At 45.1% G+C, this 23,744-nt stretch overlaps 1 protein-coding gene across 3 annotated transcripts in view; it reads left to right on the forward strand.

Moving 5' to 3' along the window:
• RUNX2 (RUNX family transcription factor 2) overlaps nucleotides 1–23,744 on the forward strand; it is a 224,174-nt gene that overhangs the window by 134,738 nt on the left and 65,692 nt on the right. The window contains exon 6 of one of the 3 annotated variants that reach the window (XM_045071046.1): nucleotides 10,052–10,500. The exons of the other annotated variants lie outside the window; for them this stretch is intronic. Within the exon in view, the coding sequence (XP_044926981.1) occupies nucleotides 10,052–10,068 (17 nt within the window). The 3' untranslated portion in view covers nucleotides 10,069–10,500. Of the gene's footprint in view, nucleotides 1–10,051; nucleotides 10,501–23,744 lie in introns of those variants that run through there. 3 annotated transcript variants of the gene reach the window in all.

Genomic DNA, 23,744 nt, shown 5'->3' on the forward strand with positions numbered 1-23,744 from the left:
TGGGTCAGAGATAGAAGAACTAGATTGTCATGTGACTTAAGTTTTCAGCCTTCATTTGGAGACCCTGAAGTCTCCCTCCAAATGAAGACTGAAACTTAAGCCAATCCTCTCCAGGATTGGGTCCCTTGTGACCATAGGGGCAGCTCATAGCAGAGAATGGGATAGAAGAGGGGGAACGCAGGGGCCAGATCTGCCTACTGAAGATGTGTGACTAGATCTTGAAAGGAAAGTCCCAAATCTTCAGCCTCAGCAGGTGGGTAAGCCTGATATTCCCTCAGGGTGCCTGTGTATTCTGGGGCTGCACAGAGTCCCAGGTCTCATTTTCTTGAAGAGTTTGGGGTGAAGTGAAGTCATTTAACTGGTAAGTAATTTCAACCATTTAAAAAAAATATCATATTTATTTATTTGAGAGAGAGAGAGAGAAAGAGAGCATGAGCAGGGGGAGGAGCAGAGAGAGAGGGAGAAGCAGACTCCCTGCTGAGCGGGGAACTGGACATGGGGCTCAATCCCAGGACCTGGCATGACCTGAGCCAAAGACAGATGCTTACCTGACTGAGCCACCCAGGCTTTCTGACATATTTTGAGATAAAAATGCAGATGAATAAATTATGGAATTCAATACAAAATTCAAAAGAGTTATAAAGCTAAAACAAGACTTTGGAGAAATCTTCTACTTGTAGTAGGTTACTTTGGGCCAGATTTAGGGTTTACTTTCTATAGTCAGGTGACTAGAGTGAGAATAATTGAGAAGTCCTGTCAGTGTTTGGGGCATTTTTCCAGAGGCCTGTGGAGTAAAAGGATCTTATAGAATTTTCTCTGCCCACACCCTGCCCTTTCACTCGTGCAACTCTCATAGTCTCTGAAACCCCAGAGCCCCCTCCCTTACGAGGACTCCTTACCATTCGTCCTGACCCAGCTGTGCAGGGCAGCAGGTGGGGCTAGCTTCTGTTGTGTGCACCACGAGGTCAGTGCTCTAACTGTCATACTCTTTTGGTTATCTGTCTCTGCCTAACAAACTGCGCCACAACTTAGTGATTTAGACAACAGCCATTTTATTGCTCCTGGTTCTGTGGGTCAGGAAAGCAGGTGGGGCTCCACAGAGCGGCTCTGGAGGGTAGCTTGGGCTTCCTCACAGCATGGCAGTCCAAGGGTAGGCAGAGTCTTCCCCGAGCTCTTAGAAGAAGCACACAAGTGGAAACCGCGCATCGCTGAGGGTCTGCCTTAGAGGGGCGGATGGGCAGGGTTGCTTCCATTGTGTTCTGTTGGTCAAAGCCAGTCACAGGGGCCAGCCCAGAGTCAAGGGGAATGGAAATAGACCCCCAGCTCTTAAGAGGAGAAGAGGCAAAAGATGTTCAGTTGTCATCAAACAACCACATGTAGCTGACGCACAACCCGTCTGGCTTTGATGCTTGTGATCCTATCTGCTCTGCAATCATCCCTCTTAGATTTCCCGGTTCTTGATGGTCCCTCACAGGGCCAATGGCAGTGGGCCTTTGTCAACCCTTGGCAGTTATTTTAGGCACCAGTACCAGGAGTTTGAGAGGAGATTTGGGGGCACGAGGCATCTCCACACAGGCAGACCCCTCTTCATCCACACTTCTCTAGTGCTGGGATGGGTCAGGTGTATGTCAAATATACTGGAATTGAGGGACTCTTGTTAAAGGGAAAATAGAAGCTCACACCAGCTCAAGTTTTGAGATCTGCATGGGAGAGTTGGGTGGCAGGATTCCTCCAGACTTTCCCAGGGTACCTGGGGGCAGTCGGGCTGGGAGGGCAGCCCTGGTTGCCACTGAGACTCAGCAGGGTCCAAGAGCCACCCTTCCAGGAAAGCAGAGAAAGAGGGTATTGTTTCCTGCCACTCGAAGCTGCTGATGACAGTACAAAGGAATGCAGTGGGGACCCTCCCTCTGCACTGGGGAGGATTAGAGACTGAAGAACCAGACTCTCGGCCTCTGGGCACAAGGTGTGGGAAGCACTGTGGGGGCACAGAGGGGTGTGAGCATTCCCTGGGGGGGAGACTTGTGGATTCTGGAATTGCACCCCTCCACCTCCCAGCTTCTGACAATTCCATGGACATGGTTTCCTCATGTACAAAATGGGGACGCTGGTTCTCAGGAAAAAAATTTTTTTGATGATTAAATAAAATAAATAGAAGGCCTAGCATGCTTCTTGCCACAGGGTAAACACTTAATAAGCACGAACTTCTTCCTCTATAAAATGTTAGAAAATGAATCCTAGACATCATTGAATCCCATTTGTGCATGACCCAGCTGAGGCCTGGAAATGTTAAAGTGACTCGTCTAAGTGTAAGCAACATGTCTGTGAGTCCCTCTGTCCCCCTGTCTGCTCAGAGCTCTCCCTTCTGCCCCATCAACGTTCAAGCCCCTCCAAGGACATAGAGAACTTTTCCTCACAGCCACAGTGCAACTAAAAATGGCCACTTTTGCCTTTATTCTTGGGTAGAGTACACATGACCTTGAAGAACATAGGGGCGATCAGAAAATGCTAGCAGCACATTACAACATAACAGGACAAACAACAAAGCCGCCAAAAAACCTAACGCACCACGCACAAGTTCTACGCAAAATTCTTTGAATAAAACCATCTCCTGAAATCACATTATTAAGTCCTTGCTCCTCTATCAATTTTTTTCCACTTAAAAAAGTTATTGTAAAGATCAGAGTCATGACATTTCGGTCTGTGGAGTTCAATTTCCTGGAGCTGGGCAGTCAGGAGGCTTGGGGCTCTGGGGAACACAGAACTGGAGCCCCATCCTCTATTACCGAGCAACATCACCCCCAAACCCAGCGGTGCAAGGGAGCAACATTTGATTATGCTCACGGATTGTGCAGAGCGGACACAGCAGGTCTCCACTGCAGATGTGTGTGGCCTCTGCTGGGAAGGCTTGAAAGGCCGGGGTGTCTCTGCTCTGTCATCCAGGCCAGATGCCTGGATGGCCTTCACTGGGATTGTCTCCTGGGGGACATCTGTGTGGGTCTCTAGCGTGCTGGCCTTGGGGTAGTTAGGCTTCTAGCTTGGGTGCTGGGCTCAGAGAACAAGGGTCCCCACTGACCTGGTGGGGGCTGCCTGGCCTCTGTCAACAGAGCCTCAGAGGTCACATAGCGTCACCTTCACCATCTTCTATTGGTCCAAGTGTTCAGGAGCCCACCCAGATTCAAGGAGGGGGCCCCACTCTTGGGCATGAATCTCAAAGAATAGGCAGCCATGTTGTTAAGACCTCCCATCTGGAGATCGTGCTTTCTGGAGGCTGACTTCCCACCATCTAAAGGAATTGGGTGCCATTTCTGGAAAAGAAAGTCAGTCTAAGAAGTGAGATTGGGACACTTGATGAAACATGGGACCATCTTGCCTAATCCTGGGAAAGTATGCTTTTTAAGCAGTTTGCTTAACATTTTCTTCTGCAACACCGGGGCCGTGGGACAAGAGCACCTGCGTTTTAACAGGAGGGGACTGTCCCAGGGGACACTGAAGCCTTCACCTGGGGGCCAGTGTGGCAATGAACTAGACTTTGCATTTTTATTTTTTTCCCCACTGACAGCAGAGGAAACGTCAGTGCGGGGAAAATCTGCCCCCCCGAGCTGAGCAAAGGGAGTTGTAGCCCTCCTTTAAGAGGTGTTTGGGCCTCACCCTCCAGCCTTCCCCCCACCTGTGTACATATCCAGAAGGAACATCGTTTGTATTGAGTCCAAAGAGGAGTCTTTGAAGCCCTCAGAGATCTTCAGAGCAAAATGCTGGGTGAGGTCAGGGCATTCAGGAGGCCTGAATGAAGGGAGGGAGGCTGGGTGCGTGCCAGCCCGGGGCTGCTGGAGGCTGAGCAGAGCTCCAGTGATGCCCCGCTCACGCCTGGCAACCCAGCCATGGTATGGTCTGAGGCCAGAAATGCGAATCAGCACACTTTCCCACCTCTCCCCCATGTGCTTGTGCTCCCGACAGTTCAGAGTTTTGTTCTGGGCTGGCAACAGTGTTAGTCAACTTTGGATGACGAACCTCTCTCATTTCATCCTTGCCATACTCCTGTGAAGTAGGCATTATGGTTCCTACTTTACAATTAAAAGACTGAGGCTCAGAGAAGTTAAATATCTTTTCTAAGGTCACACAGCAAATAGAAAGGGGCACTGGAATCCCCAAAAGGACAGGGCCTGTTTGCTTTTCCAAAATCAGCATGTTGTTGTCCTCCAGTCTTCACTCCATTCCACACTTTCTCCTGTGCTGGAAACCATGAGGTTTCTATCACCAGGCTTCTTGATGCTTGCAAAACCCAATCCCTTCACAGTTAGGGCCAAGAGGGAGTGTTCTGCAAAACGGATTTGAAGAAATGCCTTAGAGCTGTGCTGTCCAATAGGGTAGCCCCCAGCCACACTTGACTGTTTAAATAAAATGAAACAAAATTAAATAAATGTAAAATGCAGTTCCCCAGACATGCTAGCCATATTTCAAGCGCTCAATAACCACAGGTGGCTAATGGCTTCTGTGTTAGAGGGCAGAGGGGTAGGGTATTTGAATCATTGTGGACAATTCTGCACAGTACTGCTTGAGAGACTACGTAGAGGAAGAGCCACATTTTTTTATACCTGGCACCATTGTCAGCTTTATTAATACTTTCAGTGGTACTCGAGGCATTGATTTATCCCAAATCTTTTTCAGAGGTAAAATAATAGGTCATATTTTTATGGTACTTTATAGTTTACAAACTGCCCTCCTGTTCTTACTCTCATTTAACGCAGCAGCCTTGCAAAGTATGGTAGATAATGACGTGACAGGTGAAGTAACAAAGGTTCAGAAAGGTCAAGCAACTTGGCGAAGGTTCTATAAACAGTAGACAGTAGAGCCAAAATTTCAACACAGGTTTTCTCATTGTATGCTTTCCACAGTGAGAATTTGGGCATATGACGCCTGAAATTATCCTCAGGCAAAATTATTAAGTCAAAACTAATTTACCAGGGTTCTTGTGGGGAGAAGGGTGCTTGTCAGTTTTTCTTGTTTGGACCATCAGATTTTTCATTAGGTCTTGCCACTAACAAATACCTTTGTTTTCTTTCCAAAGTTGTTGGCAGCTTCTATAATTATTTTACCATGAGAACAGTTTACACTGGTGCATATTTATTAATTGGAAAATTACCTTTTTAAATTAGTTCATAATGAGAATGATTATGTTTACTGTCACTTAGACAAGTGGTAAATAAAAGAGAATCAATTTAAAAAAGTAACTTTCCAGAACTAGGTGAGATGGAAGATAGATCTACATAGAAAGATAACCAACAGGGGTGCTGGGGGTTCAGTTGGTTGAATGTCTGACTCTTGGTTTTGGCTCAGGTTACAGTCTCAGGGTTATGAGATCAAGCCCTTTGTTGGGCTCCGTGCTTAGTGGGGAGTCTGCTTGAGATTCTCTCTCTCCTTCTGCACCCCCGCACCACCCCTGCTCTCCCTCTCTGAAATAAATAAAATCTTTAAAAAAAACCAACAAGGTAACCAACAATACCTGGTCAAGTATGATGTGTGTCAGATTAGCATATGAACAACAGTTAGTTTTTCACTCATTTTTAAATATAATTTAAAATATGTACCATCCACTGTTCTAGATGCTGGAGGTAGTAACCAAGACAGATGACCAGCAAACCTGAAATAAAATAGATAACATTAAGACCAGGTAGGACAAGAGTTTTGTGTAAATAAAAGAAAAAGGGGGGTGAGATAGAAAGTGATGCAGTGGGTGGGGATACTGTTTTAGTTTGAGTATGAACACTTCCACAATGGCCAAGTTCAAGCTACCAGTATGACATCACTAAAACGAGAGTTGTGTCCACAGTGGGCTCTCACGGGCTGGGGTGGGCTGTCTCCACCACGAATTTTCTTTCCATCTCTGCAAAGTGCCTGGGCACCTTTTCTATGGGATCTCTAGAGATCCTGGTCCCCTCATACTTTCTGAGGGCAAGTAGAAACCACAAATGCTTTTTTCTCGGCTAGCCCTGGGAGCAGCTGGTGCTTTGGGGCTATTTTGCCGGAGTTGGAGGCTTTGTTGTTTCAGGTTTCTGATAATTCCACGCCAGCCTGTCTCTGTTCATTGGAGTGCATGTGCTGGCTTGTCATTGCAAATGTTCACAAGGTCTGTGTTCCTGAAAGGAGAGGCCTGATTGTAAGCTTTCGCAGTATGATGAAAAAGAAGGAGCTAAGGCAGTGGTAGAGGAGAAAACCTGGCTTATGGTAAAAGTTCTTGTGCTTGGTCAAGGCCGTTTGCCGAAATCATTTCCCCGAGAAAACTTGATAGCATCGTGGAGAGGTGTTGAAATGAGGGGATTGGGATTTGGATCCCTCGATGACCTTGGGTAACCATGACACTCTTTGAGCTCAGTGTTCCTATCTCCTGTGTAAGGTCACGGTGAAGATTAAGTGAGCTAATGTGCAAGAGTGTGTGAAGATACATGCAAAGTGTCTAGCATGGTTTCCGGAGCAGGATAGGTACTTAATTCATGAAATCTCCCACGGGAAGAGCAACAGCCATGGGTATACAAGGAAACAACCCTAAAGCTATCCTCCTTGGGAGAACCTGGGAGGATCCAGACTGGAAAAGGTGGATTGAGGAAGACCCACATGTGACAGGTGCTGAAAGGACAGAGGAGTGGGTGGAACTGTACCTCCAGTCCAACAGCTGAGACTCTAACAACTATGAAACTGGGGCTTTATTTGCCATCACTGTGCCAGCTGGTGGCTCTGGATTCCTCATTAATTGAATGGTGACAGTGGTAGTGCCCGATGGTTGATTTCTCCAGTCATACTGGGGAAGTTGGGAAAGAAAAGTCCCTCTGAGTTGCTTTGTTTGCAAAGTGAAATATAAACTAAGAAATATACATTAAGAACATTGCCTGTAGCATCGGTAAATCGCTAGAGGGTCGTTGGCCAGAATTTCCTATAATCCTAGAGTCTATAGATGCTAATCATAGTCTAGAGCCTCTCTTTGATATTCTGGGACTGTAGTAGAATTGATAGAGGAGCTGCATTTGACTTAGAATGAAATACGACATTTCATAAGCCAAGCAATGCAGAAAGAGCAGACGAAGAAGTAGAGAAAGACAAAAAGGGTGAGCGGGGAAACATCCCTTGAAACATGAGCCAGGGAGCATTAGATCATAACGGACAAAAGATCTGAGCTCCCAAGAATCCAAATGTTGCCTTAAGAGCTGAGGAGCAACACAAGCAAGGAGGCTGTGGGGCTGGGGAGGGACATCCATGAATAATGGAAGGTGGTGGTCTAGAGACAGAATAACACCTTTCCTCCCAATGCAGTCCTAGGGAACCCAGCATGTCTGGGACCAGGACAGACTTGAAGCTGAGCTATCAGGACCCGTCTCATAGCATACCCCTCAAGCTGTGCTGGCTGGACCCTGAGCACGAGCCTCCGCAGTGAACTACGGCAGCCTGCTAGGGTTCACACCACCTCTGGTATTCCTTGCACGCCCTGCGGCTCAGGGAGCTTTGTTTTCTCAGAGTGAAGGAAATGGCCAGGAGGGTGAAGTGGGCACGGAGAAACCAAATGTCTAGGAAATTGTTCTCCTCTTCACTCAGCCGGGTGAGTCCCTGAGCACCAGCTGCAGACAAGGAATAAGGGAGTGCCAACAGGTTAAGGAGGAAGAAAAGAGGAAAAATCAGGCAGGGTGAGCTACAAAATCCCCCGAGTCTGTGCAGGAGGTGGAGTGGAGAGCCACATTCTCTGTGAGGGCCTGGGTTCTTCGCGCCGCTCTGCCCTGGCTAGCCAGGCTAACGAGGGCAAGTCCCTTCAGTCCCTTCAGCTTCAGCTTCCACAGTAATAAAATGGCGATGCTGGTAGCCCTAGATGGGTTCCAAGTCCCCTAATCCTCTTCTTTTATCAAGGCCAGTGTCAAGGCTGGCTTCTGAGGGGTGCAGGTTTGGGCTGTGGTCCATTGGCTAATGTGGACAGGACCCTTCGTGTTTCAGTGTTTGCCCTTCTTTTGTTAGGTCCAGGGGAGACTGGCTCTTGCCTGGAATGGTCAATACATGGCATTCACGGGGCGCCTGGGTGGCTCAGTCTGTTGGGCATCTGCCCAGGGTCCTGGGATCGAGTCCCGCATTGGGCTCTCTGCTCAGCAGGGACTCTGCTTCTCCCTCTGCCTCCCCCGTCCCAACACCGGCTTGTTCTCTCTCTCTCGATCTCTCAAATAAAATATTTTAAAAAAATACATGGCATTCACATTCTGTCTGCCACATCATACTAACAGCAGCTAACAGCATGTGTTGTTAAATAACCCATGGTTTCCCACTGCTTCTGGGTTATATGTCAGGATGTTTAACTGCATTGCAAGTGCCATTGAGACAAGGAGCACCTTACCTGGACATCATGGCTGTGCTCTTATATTTGGACTAAGCATAGAGGACTTTGACAATTTAGCCTGGGAAGGTCTCCTGATCTTCTGAGAGCATCTATGATGCTCAGGATAGATTTTCCACCTGCTCAAAGTATCCTGGGACACTTAGCTGTTTATCAACTGACTCCTGGCTCAAGGGACCAGTCAGTCCTGTTACAATGTTGCTTAACTTGTAACGTGGAAATAATAATAGCCGCCTTGCCTTCATTTTAGAGTTCCAGGGAAGTGCTTGGAAAAATACCAAGTGCGAGGCAACTGTACGATTATTAATAATGTTGCTATTATATGTTTTGATTGATGAGATTTTGATAAAGGGAAAGGCTCCCTGCCCTCCCCCCATCCATAAGACCTGTTCCCAAAAGTACATCTCAGTCCACACTCCAAAGACATTTCTTGGAACCACATCTTAGTGTGGTTCACCCAATAAAAAGCCCCTCTGGCTCCAAGTGGGCATGAAAGTTCATCACAACATTTGCCATCAATAAAAAAACAATTCTTTCCATATGAAAAGCATTACTGCTGTCAAATGGTTATTGAGTGATGATACCTGAATATTGGGAACACAGGAACAGGGAAACATGCATACAAAGGGAAACTTCACAGGGCCGCCAAATTGTAAAGATAGAAATGCCAGTATCAGAGGGAATTGGTTAAGCAGAGCAGGGTACGTTTGCCTTCGCTGAGCAGGGACGATGAGGGGAGAAGGAGTGGTGGGAGGTGGGGAGAAGCAGCAGGGAGGAAGGAGAGAATCAGAACTGCCTGGTAGATGCGTCGCAGATGAGGGGGACATGCAGAGTGACCGTGACAGCCCACAGACCACGCTGCCATGTGGCTAACACTTTCAATCCAGGAATTTGTCAAAAATTATCTTCTAGAAAATATGGTCACAACAGCTGTTGCCTTTATAATCAGAGCTTCTTTGAGGCCCCGTGAGAAGGTCAGCTGCTTTCAGAAGCCCAAGCCATTACCTCTGAGCCTTTCCTGCCAGGACATCCTGCCTGCTCCTTCATGCCATTTTTCCCTCTGTCACACTTCTGTTCCCGTTCCAGCTTCTTGTTCCGCCACACATGCTCACTTGCTACCACTTACCCCTGTGGTCATTCCTGGCTGGCCAGAAGAATGTTGGGTCCATGTGGTGGATGGGGTTGAACACGGCTTTATTCACTGCCCGGCAGGCCTGGCGTGAGTTACTTAGCTTTTCAGCCTCAGTCACTTGATCTCTTCAGTGGGAATGATCCATTGCCTTGTGGTTGAGGGTGAGAAGCTGATATAATCAAACAGTGAATATCCCATGGAAGGAGCTGGACACATGTGAGGTTGAGTGACCATATTCCTGGTTTGCCTGGGACAGTCCCTGTTTAGAACTGTTGTCCCTATGACATCAGTAATGGGACCCCATTTCATTCTTGAAAGTGCCATGGTTTGGGTGATAAATTGTATCACCTTGGGCATTGTGATTACCAACAGATGGAAATATGGGGGGTTTAAATGGGACTGGGAACTTTCTAAAGACCCCCAGGTCCTCAGAATGTGTGTCCCTTCCTCCTCTGTCCCAGAGCAGAATTTCATGTCTGTGTGTCGTGATTCACTTTCAAAATTAAAATTCTTCAGTTAGTCCATTAAAAGAAATAACCGCCCTGTTTTAATTTCAGCAACGGCCTTGGAATGAAAAGACTACTAATTACTCCAATTAACCAAGCACATTAAGTGCACATGTTCAAACGAATATTAACATACCATCCATCTTGGTCCTGAAATTCTTGAGATGCTGGGATGCATAAACATTTAGTGGAAGAAATTGTGACTGCAGAGAAAACACAAACAAAGCAGCCTGTTTGTTTGTGCAACTGTCTGCTTGGGGAGAAACAACCAAGAGACATGGAAAGACATGAGGGTGTTTCCCAGTTTATGTTTCCAATTATTGCCCAGAGGAGACAGAACAAAGAAACTCCTATTTATAGCCAAAGTCTAAAGTGGGAGGTGGCAGAGGTGGTGGGGAGGAGAAACTTCATCATGAGAAAACACAATCTACTATTGGCATTAATAAAATAAAATATAGTATAATAAAGCTGTAGATTATCAAAAGAACAAACCATCTTCGGGGAAAATAAAGGACTACTTCCATGTCTTGACTCCATGTATGATGTTCTCTAAAACGACTTTACTTACCAGGGGTGAGAGCCAAGGTGGGAGTGGGCTAACACCACTGGAGTGAAAGAGCTTTGTGGTGGAAGATAGGGCTGGTACCCAAGCTTCAGTCTATGACGCACCATTATACCTATTACCAGCAAGGCCAACGAAGGCCACGTTTCTTTGTGCACACCACTGTCCCTTCTCAGAGCTCAGACTTCAGGAAATGCTCACAGGAAGCAGAGGATGAAGCTCAAGGGCAAGGTTAGCTACTCAGAAAGAATTCCGGGCCATGTACAAAAAGGCACAAGTCTCAGGATCTAACATGTTAGCCAGGGATGCCACAGTGGTACCCTGCTTGGTATGCCAGTTCTGCTGTCCCAGCTTTGGAGGAGGGCACCTGTCTTGCATGATTATGGTTTGTCCTTTCTTCTTCCTTCCCTACTTCCTCCCTCCCTGTATCCTCTGTTTAAAAAATTAATTTTAAAAAATAAGTATTAAGTACGTACATGGGCCACACACTACTGAGATCCCTACTGTCAAGTAATTTTCTGTATCATCATCTCATTCAGCCCTCATAACAACCCTTTAGAAGTCTGTCGTTACCATCACCAGTTTATAAATGAGGAAGTTAGGGCTCAGAGAGGTGAGCTAAGGTGCTCAGGTCACACAGTTGGAGTTCTAGAAGGCCTGGGAAATGGCCAACTTGGAAACCATCTGGAGACACCAACATTGATGAGGAAAGTGCCTCCATTTCCAGGGAATTGGTTCCGTGCCTTTTGGGGCTAAGCACTGGAAACATGGCTGCAGAAGCATCCTGGTCTAGGGCACAGAGGGTGCACCTGCCAGCCCCATGCAAGTGCCCATGGTATGGTTGATATGCCCTCTCCCTTCTAACATCATATTTAAAATGTCACAGTCATTACAGATCATCTAGTGTTGTGGACTGGGATTAGGGAGGGTCCTGGGAGAACATGAAAATGAGGGGGTTTGTTTATTTTTTGCATTCTAAGCAAATTGGCTTGTGTTTTTGAGGCTCTGAAGGCCATAGTGGTATTTCCTCTTTTGCTATGTCAACTCCCTTCAAGGGAAGCTATCAAGGAAGGGTCTCGATTCTGTATAACCTTTCTGAATGTCCAATGAGTTGAGTCTTTTTCTTTCTCAATCAGAGATTCCCTGAAGCTGGCTCAGGCTGGAAATGAATCCTCCTGCAGGAACAGACTAGAATAGGCATTATCATCACCATTCATTAAGTAATTTTTGCCTCTTCCTTCATCTTTAAGTACTCAATTGCTCTTACTTCTCTGGACCTGCAGAAACAAGAACAGTAAACAAATTCTATCACTTCTTTCCTTTTGGGTTTGTCCTTTCCTTCCATCCCACACTTATTACATTGGCTCAGACAATCATTTTAGTTGTTCCAACTTACTTTTCTGATTCTAGTCTTTGTCTCCTGATCCTTCAATTCACCTTGAAGTCTCCTTTCCAAACAATGTTCTGTTCTGAGATCCCTACTGACGCAAAATTCTGCAGTACCCCATTGCCTATTTTTGAGTTTTTTTAATCACAAAAATTGCCCTTATGATTCCAAATTCAAACAATACAGGAGTGTATAAAGGAAGATAACCAACTTTTTTGTTTTCTATTTATCTTCAAACTAGAGGATTGTTATTTATTTTGAAATTTATTCCTCTTAACTTTAAAATGTTTCTCAATAAAATCCATGCATATGCTAAGCAAAAATTCATTCAAATCATAATAGAATTCATATTGAAAAATAACAGACTTCTACCCCACACTTTTCACTAGCATAGCTTGTCAAGTCAAAATAAAATGCCTCAGCAAACGTTTCAAAATTCTATGTGCCACAGTGCTGCTGGGGTTACCTTTCAAACCTTATTTCTACTCCTCTTCAATTCAGACCAACTACTCCCTCCAGGTCATGCTCTCCTCTGATAGTCTGCCTTTTAACTGGAGATTTTAACCCATTTACACTATTTGTAATAACTGAACTATTTGGATTCATTTCTTACTACCTTATTTTGCACTTTCTAGTAATATTCATCCAGATTTTTCCATATTCTTTGCTTTTTTTCTTCTTTGCTTCCTTGTTTTGAATTGCTTGGTTTTGTCCCCCCAACCCCAATTTCAGTATTTTCTCTGCATTCCAGTTCTTTTAGGGGTCACTCTGGAAATTTTTGTATGTATATTTAGCATAATAGAATTAAAAGTTCATCAATGTATTTAAGCTCTTTCTGAACAATAAAAAAGCAAAGAACTTTCAAATTATGATTATTCACTGCCAAATTTTATATATAGTGGTCCAGATTTTAATATTCTCTTGATTTTTAAGAAAGATTTATTTATTTATTTGGGAAGGAGAAAGAGAGCATGCAGGGTTGGAAAGAGTGGCAGAGGGAGAGTGAGAATCTCAAGCAGACTCCACACTGAGTGTGGAGCATGATGCAGGGCTTGATCTTAGCACCCCAAGATCATGACCTGAGCAGAAGCCAAGAGTTGGATGCCCGACCTTTGAGGTGTACCACCTAGACACCCCTTCCATTGATTTTTTAAAACCCAAAGAATCCTTGGTTTTTCAAAACTCTCTTGATTTCATTTTATACTATCAATTTCCATTTCTACTTAATCATGTTTACCTTAAATTAAATATTTGTGTACTGATCCTCCTACATTTTTTCAGTCCTACCTTCTGAAATCGTTTTTTTTTTTTCCCCCTAAAATACATGTCCTTTAGAAGTCCCTACAATGAGAGTGTTCTGGTAGTAAATTCTCTGTGATAGTTTGAGATTCCTTATTTGTCACCCCCTCCATTTTTGAAAGATAGCTTTCCTTGTTTAGAATTCTAGATTACTAGCTATTTAATATCAGTTGGTTGACATTAATGCATTTGATTTTCCTTGCCGTTCTTGAGAACTCAGCTGTCAGCTTGTCATTTTCCAGACAGTCTGCTCATTCTCTCTGATTGCTTTTAAGATCTCTTTGTTTTTGTTGTTCTGCAGTCTCACTATGATATGTTTAGGAATGGCTTTCTTTTTACTCATTCTGTTTGGGATTCTCTGGGCATTCTTTAATCCATGCACTGATGTCTTTCATTAATTCTGGAGAATGCTTAGCCATTATTAGTTTTAATGTTGCTACCTTCTGTTTTCTTTATTGTTTCCTATAGAATCCTCTAACCCTATTTTCTGGGTTTGTTGAATATTTTCACATTGTCCATTGCTATTTCCTTCTCTACTACAAGTTTGTGCAATCTCTTCAATATCCCAGTTCAGCAGTTTTCCCTTTTAGCCTCATCATTGAAATTCGAATTTCAATGTTTTTCATTTCTAGTTTCTAGTTAGTCATTTTTCAGATCTGGCCAGTTATGATAATCTCTTTTCTTCTTTGCTATGCTTTCAACCTTGTCTGATTTTTAAAAACCTATTAATTATACTAATTTCATATTCTGTGTTTGATTAGTTCTGGTATCTGTGGTCTCTGTAGATCTGATTCTAGAGTTTCTTGTTTCAGTTGACTCTCACTCGGGGTGGCTGATTTTCTTGTGCATTTAGTGATTCAAAAAAAAAAAAAAAAGAAGTTCAAGTTTCCTTGTAACTCATTGTGTAATAATTCATTTTGAGGTCCCATTTAAATATATTTTCTGCCAGAGAAGACTAGAATTTGCTTCTGCCAGGTGCCTGATGCTATTATTAAGTAGAACCAATTTAAACCAAATCTTCAGAGTTTTCTTTCAGCCATAACAGTTGTGTATATTCAGACTCCAAACCCATGGAAGTCCAGATCTGAAATTAGAAGTGGAGTGTGAGTATTTTTTTCTTTTTCTTTTGCTGTTCCACTCAGAGCCAAGGCCAAGCTGGGCTTGTATCTTTATCTTACTGTTCTCGTGGCATAAGCCTTTTTTTAGTTCACTCACTGAGAGTGTTGACCTTCATTATTCCTGGCTTCATTTATGGGGTCCCCACTTAGACCTTTTATTCACCGTGGGCTTTGGGTTTTGTCCCTTTTGTGGGAAATGCTGATTCAAACACTTAATGGCTGCTCTGGATTTGGGCTTTCTGATCATTTCTGGGGCCCAAGTAATTACTTCACTTTCTAGCCAAATCTGTTACACATTAGAAAAATGTTTTTCATATTTTATCTAGTTCACTTAGGAATTCTATGAAAATCTAGTTTGTCCTATTGTCAGAAAGAAAAGGCTTTGGGTTTTAGTTTGTTTCACTGGTGAAGTAGTAATACTTCCATCATTAAGATTTTTGTGAGGATTAAATAAGATACTGGGTATACTTCTATGCAGAAGCTTACAAAATGATGGCCATTACTGTTCTTGCCACTCTTCTGTTACTACTACTATGAGTACAACAACGATTACTACCAAAAACACAAAAGGGCCTGTTCTTCCATGGAGAAACAAAGAATTAGATGGTTGAAAGGAAAATAGTTGATTTTAAAAACAGTTAGAAATTAAGTTTTCTAAACATATTTCTCATATATATTACGTGTGAGGGCTTTTTTTTTTTTTTAACACTTTCCTGAAGTAGCTAATAACAGATCTCCCTGTAGGACTTGAGCCCTGTCCCCTGAGCTATAGCTTTGATAGGGGTACGTGTGTGGGCTAGAGGCTAGGCTCCAGTCAATAACCAGTGTCAGAGTCCACAGTGGAAACACTTCCGCTCTGTGCAGTGTGGGTGGGCAAGCTGAAAGAACGCCATTTATTGGAAGAAAGGTGCTACACATATACAACGAGGTGTTATATTTATTATTATTTCTATTTTAAATTATCCATCAGAGAAAGAAGACATGGCAAGAATTTTTAATGAGGCCCAAGGTCAAATTGGGTTCAGAAGCCCAAAGGAAAACATGGTAGTGCTCTGATCGGGACCTTGGGCAAGTGAAATAACCTCTTCACGTCCATCCCCCCTTGGGTGTGAAGCAGAATAGTGAAGCTGTATGGTTTTAGGAAGCTTCTACATCTCAAATTCTGTGACTCTCATCTCTTCCCAACTCATATCCCCCAGGATCCCTATTTCACCAGCTTCTTAGACCCACCACCATGGCTGTGCTAAAGAACACCATTTATCCAGTGTCTGCCTGGAGCCCCCCTTTCTCTGATGTGAGACACAGAAATCAGAGCCACAGTAGAAGCAGAATCCTTCGTGTGGCTTTGGCCTCTCCCCCTTCATGAGATGCTCATCTGTTTCGGAATTCTATGAAAATCTAGTTTGTCCTATTGTCAGAAAGAAAAGGCTTTGGGTTTTAGTTTGTTTCACTGGTGAAGTAGTAATACTTCCATCATTAAGATTTTTGTGAGGATTAAATAAGATACTGGGTATACTTCTATGCAGAAGCTTACAAAATGATGGCCATTACTGTTCTTGCCACTCTTCTGTTACTACTACTATGAGTACAACAACGATTACTACCAAAAACACAAAAGGGCCTGTTCTTCCATGGAGAAACAAAGAATTAGATGGTTGAAAGGAAAATAGTTGATTTTAAAAACAGTTAGAAATTAAGTTTTCTAAACATATTTCTCATATATATTACGTGTGAGGGCTTTTTTTTTTTTTTAACACTTTCCTGAAGTAGCTAATAACAGATCTCCCTGTAGGACTTGAGCCCTGGTTGGAATGGGAGGAGCTATAGCAAGGTGCCCCAGCTGCCATCTAAGGAAGGAAGTAGTTGGAACGGATGCCTGGGAGTGAGGTGAGCCCTGTGCAAAAGCAGACCACACCCAGAGACAGTCTGTAGATGTATTTTAAGAAGACTTGGGTGACTGGGTGGCTCAGCGGGTTAAGCCACTGCCTTTGGCTCAGGTCATGATTCCAGGGTCCTGGGATCGAGTCCCAAGTCAGGCTCTCTGCTCAGCATGGAGCCTGCTTCCCTCTCACTCTCTCTCTCTGCCTCTTTGCCTACTTGTGATCTCTATCAAATAAATAAATAAAATCTTAAAAAAAAAAAAAAAGAAGACTAAAGCAACAGCCTGATCTTGCCCACGGCAGGGGGGTTTCTCCTTCAGCCTAGATGTCACCACCACAGCAGGAGTGCACCACCTATTAGGAGGAGGATGGCTGAAGCATGGTGGTGTCTTGGGAGTATCTGAATAATGGGTGGCTAGAGCAGGTGTGGATAGTATGTCCTGAGAGAAGGCAGAGGTGCTGGGGAGTGATAGAACTATGTTCAGAACTTGGGTCTCCTGCTCTTCAGCTTCGGGGGCCTCATCTCTGACTGGAGGCTGGAAGCCAGGACATGGGTGCTACTGTGTCATCATTTCCCAAACTTCGGTCATTGGAAGGCCACATCAAGATGGTTGCTGTATTCACCTGCCACCTGTCCTATTACTTCCTCGTATTTGAACTGCAGTTGAGTTTCTTTCTTATTGAAGTGTTTGCTTTACAGGGAAGCTTTCTGTTACTATCAGAGATGGAAAACCAGTATCATGTGTCACAACTGCAAGCCAATCACACATGCGCACCCCACAGTGAAAACAAAACAGTGTTGTTAAATCATAGCTCGGTACTACTACCTGTGGAATTCTCTGGGCCTGAGGTTTCTCTCCTTTTGCTAAAGGGCAGACTAGCCATTAGTAGGTTTACCAGTACACTCTACTAAGACTTTCTTTCTTCTTGATGTAATGAAGAAGACTGCCAAAGGATAGCAGTAATGGGTATAATTTGTTGATTCCCTTCTTCTGTGTATTGCCACCAACACCTCCACAATCAGATGAGACAGGTTCTCCTGTTATTTACATGCCTTTTCCAGCTGAAGGCACCAGGGCTGAGAGATACTAAATCACTTGCTGAAAGCACGCAGCTTGCTGGGGGTACAGACAAGATGGGAGCCCTAGTGATTTGTCTCTAGAACTAGAGTCTGGCACCACAGGGCTGTTTCTTCCCTGGCATGGTGAGTCAATGTTGCTTACTGCTATGGCTTCATGATGTCCAAGAGCATCTTAGGTGCTGCCTCAAGGCGTTTCCTGCATCATGAGTTAGAGGCATTTCATACATGAGGAGACCTTGAGAGCACTGTGCCTGACACCAAGAAAGAGCCCAGTAAGGCTTGATCCCTTCTCTCACCACGTCTCCCGTCCATGCAACAGGAGATCCTAAGCTCTGTTCCAGTATTCAAAGCTGCTTGAAGAGCAATGACCACTTTAAGCTGTCACATCTTAAAGGCACTTGGATATCACTCTCTGATGATGCCATAACTTCAGGCAGCCTTCCAATGGCTACTTGCTTTCCACAGCAGAACTTGTACCTGGGAAGAGAATGGACCAATCAACTGACAGCAGTGCTCTTGCTTTGGCTCACTCGTGTACCTCAGTGACTGGCACAGGGCACTGAGAGAATTTGCAGAAGGAGTGAGGCAGTGGCTGGTGCTGATATTTCTGATGCTAATACTATTAATGATGAAATGGCCATGTTACGGAGCTCTGACACTATGCCTGACCCCATAGTAAGGGTTTCTTCCCTGTGTTACTCGGTTTTTCGTCCATAACCCTAGGAAGGACATACTATCATCCCGTTTTACAGATGAGGACACTGAAGCTTAGTTTGATTGCAAAGCCTGTGGGGACTTCCAATTCGAGCAGAAACTGCTCCCACCAGAGTTGGCCAAGTGGCTCTGAGTTCTGGTGAATTTGGTGGATGATGGCCAGGCCTTTGAGCACCAACTCTGACTTTACTGACCACCCTGGCCTATAGAGCTCTCAGTGTGTGTGTATGTGGGGAGGAGGGTGTGGTCAGAGGCACTGACTTTGGTCTCAGACAGGCTCGTGTCCAAATTGTCTTCTGCCCACTATGGGCCAAGGGATTTGGGGCAAGCCACCTAATGTCCCCGGGCCCCGATTTCTTCTTCTCTGAACAGAACACTGCAGAAGGGAGCACTCAGCAAGCACAGTGCTTTTAGTACGAGCTAGCATTGAGTGAAAGGTATTTATTACTACAGAGAGGAAGCAAAGAGAGCCTGGGCTGGGGAAAAGAGGTCATTTTAAGAGGAAAAGAGAGTTGGAAGCAAAGTTATTTCTGTTTCTCTGTGACTTTGGTGGGAGTGTTAGAGGAGGCCTCGGAGAGCCGATTTCCTCCTTTTCTTCGAAACACCCCAGGTGAGCAAATGGTCCCACCCAAGCGCCCCTAGAATGTGTCTTCACACCGTTCACTGTTGGCTACACATTGTCCTGAGCCACGTGGACTGCCCTGCCGCCTGGTCCTGAAATGGCCTGCTGAGGCTGTGGCCTTTTAGGAAATTAATTCCCTCACACGGCAGCCAGAGCCAGGAGAACACCCAAGAAGCAGGGGCAGGGGCAGCGGTGATGATGAAGTGAGTGTGAGCCAGGCCTCCTCAGGAAGGAGCAGGCTCAAGCTGCAGGGAGCGAGGGGGACGAAGGCCTGGCCCGAGCTGGGGCTCCTTCTCCAGTCGGGACACTGGTGGGCCCATCCCTCTCCCGGGCCCTCAAGCGTCCCATCCATCACGGCCCCGGAGTTCTGCACTGGAGGAAGACTCTGTCAGTAAAACATGCCCTCTCTTCCTCATCCGTCCTCCCTACCCCACCACTCGCCTTCCTTCCAATCACTGCACCAACCCTTACTCGCCTGTTTACTTGGTTTTGTGGTTTTGACTTAGATGTGGTTGGAAGGGGTGGGGCAGAGGACAAGTTTCCACCCCACCGCTTCACCTCTCCCTCACACACAGAGGTGCCCTCCTTGGTCTCAGAGACCCAACCTGGTATTCTTGGCATAGCAGATGGGGAAGTTCTGAGTCAGTTTCTCTGGGGTGGGGCTCAGGGATGGGCATTTGTTAAAGACTCCCAGGTGATTGTAATTGAGAGCCACTGGTCTAGCCATGGAAAGAACCAGATGACAGCTGTCCTTGAGAAGGCAAATCTCGGAAGAGGAGTTGGGCCTGGCCATCGTGAGAGGTAGTATTGCTGATTCCTGCATAACCATTAGCTAAGGATGGTTTAATTATCTACAGTCTTTTGAGATGCCTCTCAAAAGCTTATTCCCAACATTTTGTGCATGTGGACAAACAGCTCGCTTGACTCCCACCAAAAAATGGTCCTCCCCACAAACCTCTGAGAGAATGAGGGAATCATGGCATCAGTGACATGATTTAGCTCAGGTGGCGGTGGTGATAGTAAGTGGGACCAGCCAAGATCGGAAATCTCTGGTGCTCAGGTCATTCTAGATCCCTCCAGACTGAACCAGTAGGTGTGCCCTAAAATAACGAGCCCCATTCAATTTGATCTGCTGGGTGCTGGAGGCTATCTTCAGCCTGCCAGGTTAATCTGGAGGGCACCCAGGCACAGAGAGAGGGGAGACTGCCCCTGTTGCTGTTTCCAACAGATTTATAGTAGAGATCATAGGCTTAGAGCCTCAGCGAGGTTCTACAGGGGAGATTTAAGGAAGGAAAGGTTTCCTTGGTGGGTGGGATTACGTGGCAAGATAGGGTCATGAGCGTGGCAGTGGTATGGGTCAGGAAATGTGAGGCTCATGGGAAGCAGGCCTGTGGGGGTCTCGGTGATGAAGAGCGTGAAACACACTGATCAGGCACACAGATATGAGAAGGCTCCTCAGCCCCGCCCCACCCCGCCCCAGGCTTTTCAGCCTTAGGTGCAGACCTGAATTCTGTGCTTGGTGGCACACTGATCTGCAAGAGGGTCCTCTGTTCTTCCACTTACTTTCCCCTTCCCCAGCCAGATTGCCACAGTCAAGATTCATCATGCACCAGCAACAACCAACTAGAAAAGATGATAGAAAACCAGAGCCTGTTCAACGCGCCAGCTAAGGCCACAGCACATCTGGGAATTAACCCAACAGAGGATTGCCCCAAACCTTTAGGAAATGTTAATTACTCTTTGAAAGAAGGGAAATTAAAGAGGGATATGATACCAGGATATCTTTAATGTAAACTGAAACGCACATACTCTATTTTTTAAAAGCGTATAGACATATTCAAGGTCTTATATTAAGTAAGTGGGTGCCCATAGAGGGGGGCATGAGATAGGGGGTCACGGACATAGACACATGTATATTATCTAACAACACTTCAACACATTTCAGTGAATAATAGTGAATAATAGCTGCTCTCTTGAATACTCAACCTCAATAGGCAAAATGTGCATATTGTCACCGTCATTACGCATGTCCTTACTTTTAAACTACCAATTTTAGATTTCCTGGAGGGCAGGGATCATTTCCTGTATTTCTTTATATCCTCCGTGGTGCTTAATGGAGGCCCTTCCGTGTAGAAGATGCTGAATACACATTTTTGTAAAATATCCATGAAAAATAACATTTATACATCATTGGACATTTAGAACATGTGCATTATAGAGGAAATCTAGAAAAATCTCTGTTTTGAAAATTTAGAAAATGCAGCTAATCAAAACCTCATAAACTCACCTGTAATTCTTAGAGATAAATGATGTAAACCTTGTGGGTATATTATTCCAGATTTCAGTTGGAGTATTTTTTTTTTATGATTGCTCGATGGCTTTTTAGTTTTTACATCTAATAGTTTTGCCATTTTGTAGTTGGAATGAGAAAGTATTTAGAAATGAATTCAATGTACAAACTGTGCTTTGCAAGGAGAAGTGTGGAGTGAACAAGAAATGAACCGTTAGTCCTTAGGATGATCTAAAGGAAGAGGAGGGGCTGGCCAGGCTCCGCGTGGGTGCGTGTGTGGCCAATGAGGGCAAAGAGTGCAGAGATCAGCCAACCTTCTCTGTCGAGGCCCAGATGGTGAATATTTGTGGGTCACACGATCTCCATGCCAGTTGCTCACTGATGCTGTTATACCGTGAAAGCAGCCATAGACAGTATGTACACAGATGAACGCGGCTGGGTCCCAATAAAACTTTATTTATGGGTGTTGACATCTGAATTTCATACAACTTCCTCAGCTTTCAGAGGGAAAAGAGAAAACTTGGCAAATCCAAAGAACCCATAGAAGGTTCGTAGGGATCGTCCATCGGGGTTGGAGGGGACGAATGCACCTGCAGAAGCTTCAGCCACAGACAGCTGGGTTCAGTGTGCCCCAAAGGCTTGCAGGTGGTGGAGGGAGATCAGCTGGAAAGAGCTTGAGAAGAAGGACCTGTTCAGGGATCGCAGGGAGACTTGAACCATTGCTCAAAGGCCAGAAAGTCTGCTTCCAGGTTTTTCTGCATGCTCTCAAGAAGAAAAGAAAAAAAAAAAAAAGCAACACCCAAGAAGACAGTGCCTCTCCTTGGGAACACCCAAGATTTAATGCAACTTGCTGACCCTGAAGTTGGATGGGAGAGATGTCCGTAAATCACTACATAAGCGGGGCAGACAGTCTGTAGGATCCTTGCAAAATCAGCCCCAGGGTATGTCCTCCTCGCTGTTTTTATTTGGACACTCCTTGGTACACACCTGTCATTTCCACGCTGCAGGCCCATGCTGCTGCATTCCCACCCGTCCCAGCCACCTCATCCCCAACTTCCCTGATGATAAAACCAGATCCCATTGTCTGTAGGCCTCTTGTTCCCTTCTTGATCAGTGTCATCCTGATTTAAGTGCTCCTTTGAAATCCTCCTAAACAGAGCTTCCCTCCTCCCTTGGTTATTTCCCTCCTGCCCTTCCACACTCCCTGACGACCCTGGGCTATGAATGTATGCAGTGACCTGTGCTGGGCAGAGGAAAGATTATGTTTATTCTCATTTCATTACACTTTGCCGAAGTTAAATGCGTACCTCAATGAAACACGACACATCACAAAATCTAAGCAGATTGTTTTTCTACAGAGTGCCCGATCTCAGCCCGATTCCTTACACCTTTTTCCAGATTTCCTGGACGTGGTGTCTGGGGGGCCACACCTGTCCATTTTTCACTTCTTTGCCCTCCCAACCGCAAGAAGGCTTTCAGCGTCTGGAGTTTGAGATGGGATTGCCTAACCAGGGGAGACATTAAGAAGTGATCTCATGGGCAAGATTTGCACCTTGCAAAGTTACTCAGAATTCTGAGCAGGATTTTTTTTTTTTTTCCAATGGACTTGCCTCACTATCCTGGTTTGCAGGCCTAAATGATGAAGTAGTTAATATACAGCACATAAAACTGTCCAGTCTGTTTGTTCTCGCTGTCATATCGTCAGTAATGATGGCAGGAGCTAACTAATGAGCCGGCCCACGTATCTGTGTACACAGAGAAAGAGAGAGGAGGCCAGGGAGCACGCATAACAAATAGAACTCCTATTTCTCTATGAGAGCAACTCTTCATTTCCTAATGCTTTTCTCGTGAATAGCTCAGGTCTTTCAGGAAAAAAGAAAAAAGAAAAAAAAATCCTTTATGAAATGTAAGCTCCGTTTCTCATTTCATTGAAAAACCTTTAAGAAAAGCCATTTTTCATACTTAAGACTTTCCAAATCTCTCGTAACCAGTGACCCTCTGCATTGTATCTTTCGGAGCTGGCAGTCATCCAGCGACAATCCTTAAAAATCCCTTTACAGTTTTAAAGGAAAATACAAGCTCTCATTTACCACTGGATCGAGTCAGAAAATAAAAGCTTAATGCCTTGACAGGCCTGGCTATTTTTTTGAGGCCTAAGTCTGATTTATGGCAGTAGCCAGCAAAGCAGGCTGGTGAGATATTTGCTGCTGCTCCCAGGGATATGGAAAAATGAAGTGTGAAGTTCTGGGGAGAGCAGGCCACAGCCTTCCAGTCACTAAACACTCCCACCAAGTTGGCAGGGGAACAGAGCCCCGGGCTGCAAGATGAACCTCAAAGGAATAGGGGAGGAGAAGGGGACCACGCACCGTGTCAAAATACTGCCAAGGCTTACCGCTCGCCATACATTTTGTCACATGGGGTGGGATGTTTATGAGGGGGTTTTAGGGAGGAAAGAAGAGAAACATTTTCTTCCTTCATTCTTTGTTTTATTTTCTTTATAGCTTCCCTGTAGAGGTTTCACTCCAAGTAGGAGAAATTAAGAGCAACAACGGCAATGTAGGAAGTTGCTTAAGACCCCGCCATAAAATCGTTCCGCTCGAAAAATATGATCTGGTTAGAGAGAAAGCACGGTCTTGCCCTGGGCTTGGAGCTTCAGGGCAGGAAGACAGACCCAGTTCCCAGCACCAAGGTCCCCGGATCTGAGGGCGTGGGAGCCAGGATTTTCATTCCCATGAAAAGGGAATTTCCTAGAGGTAAAAGTCAGGTGCCCCCAGCCCTCTCCGTATTTTCT

Source organism: Mustela putorius, unplaced genomic scaffold (genome assembly GCF_011764305.1).
Source record: "Mustela putorius furo isolate JIRA1106 unplaced genomic scaffold, ASM1176430v1.1 tig00003983_pilon_pilon_pilon, whole genome shotgun sequence".
Classification (NCBI taxonomy): Eukaryota; Metazoa; Chordata; class Mammalia; order Carnivora; family Mustelidae; genus Mustela; species Mustela putorius.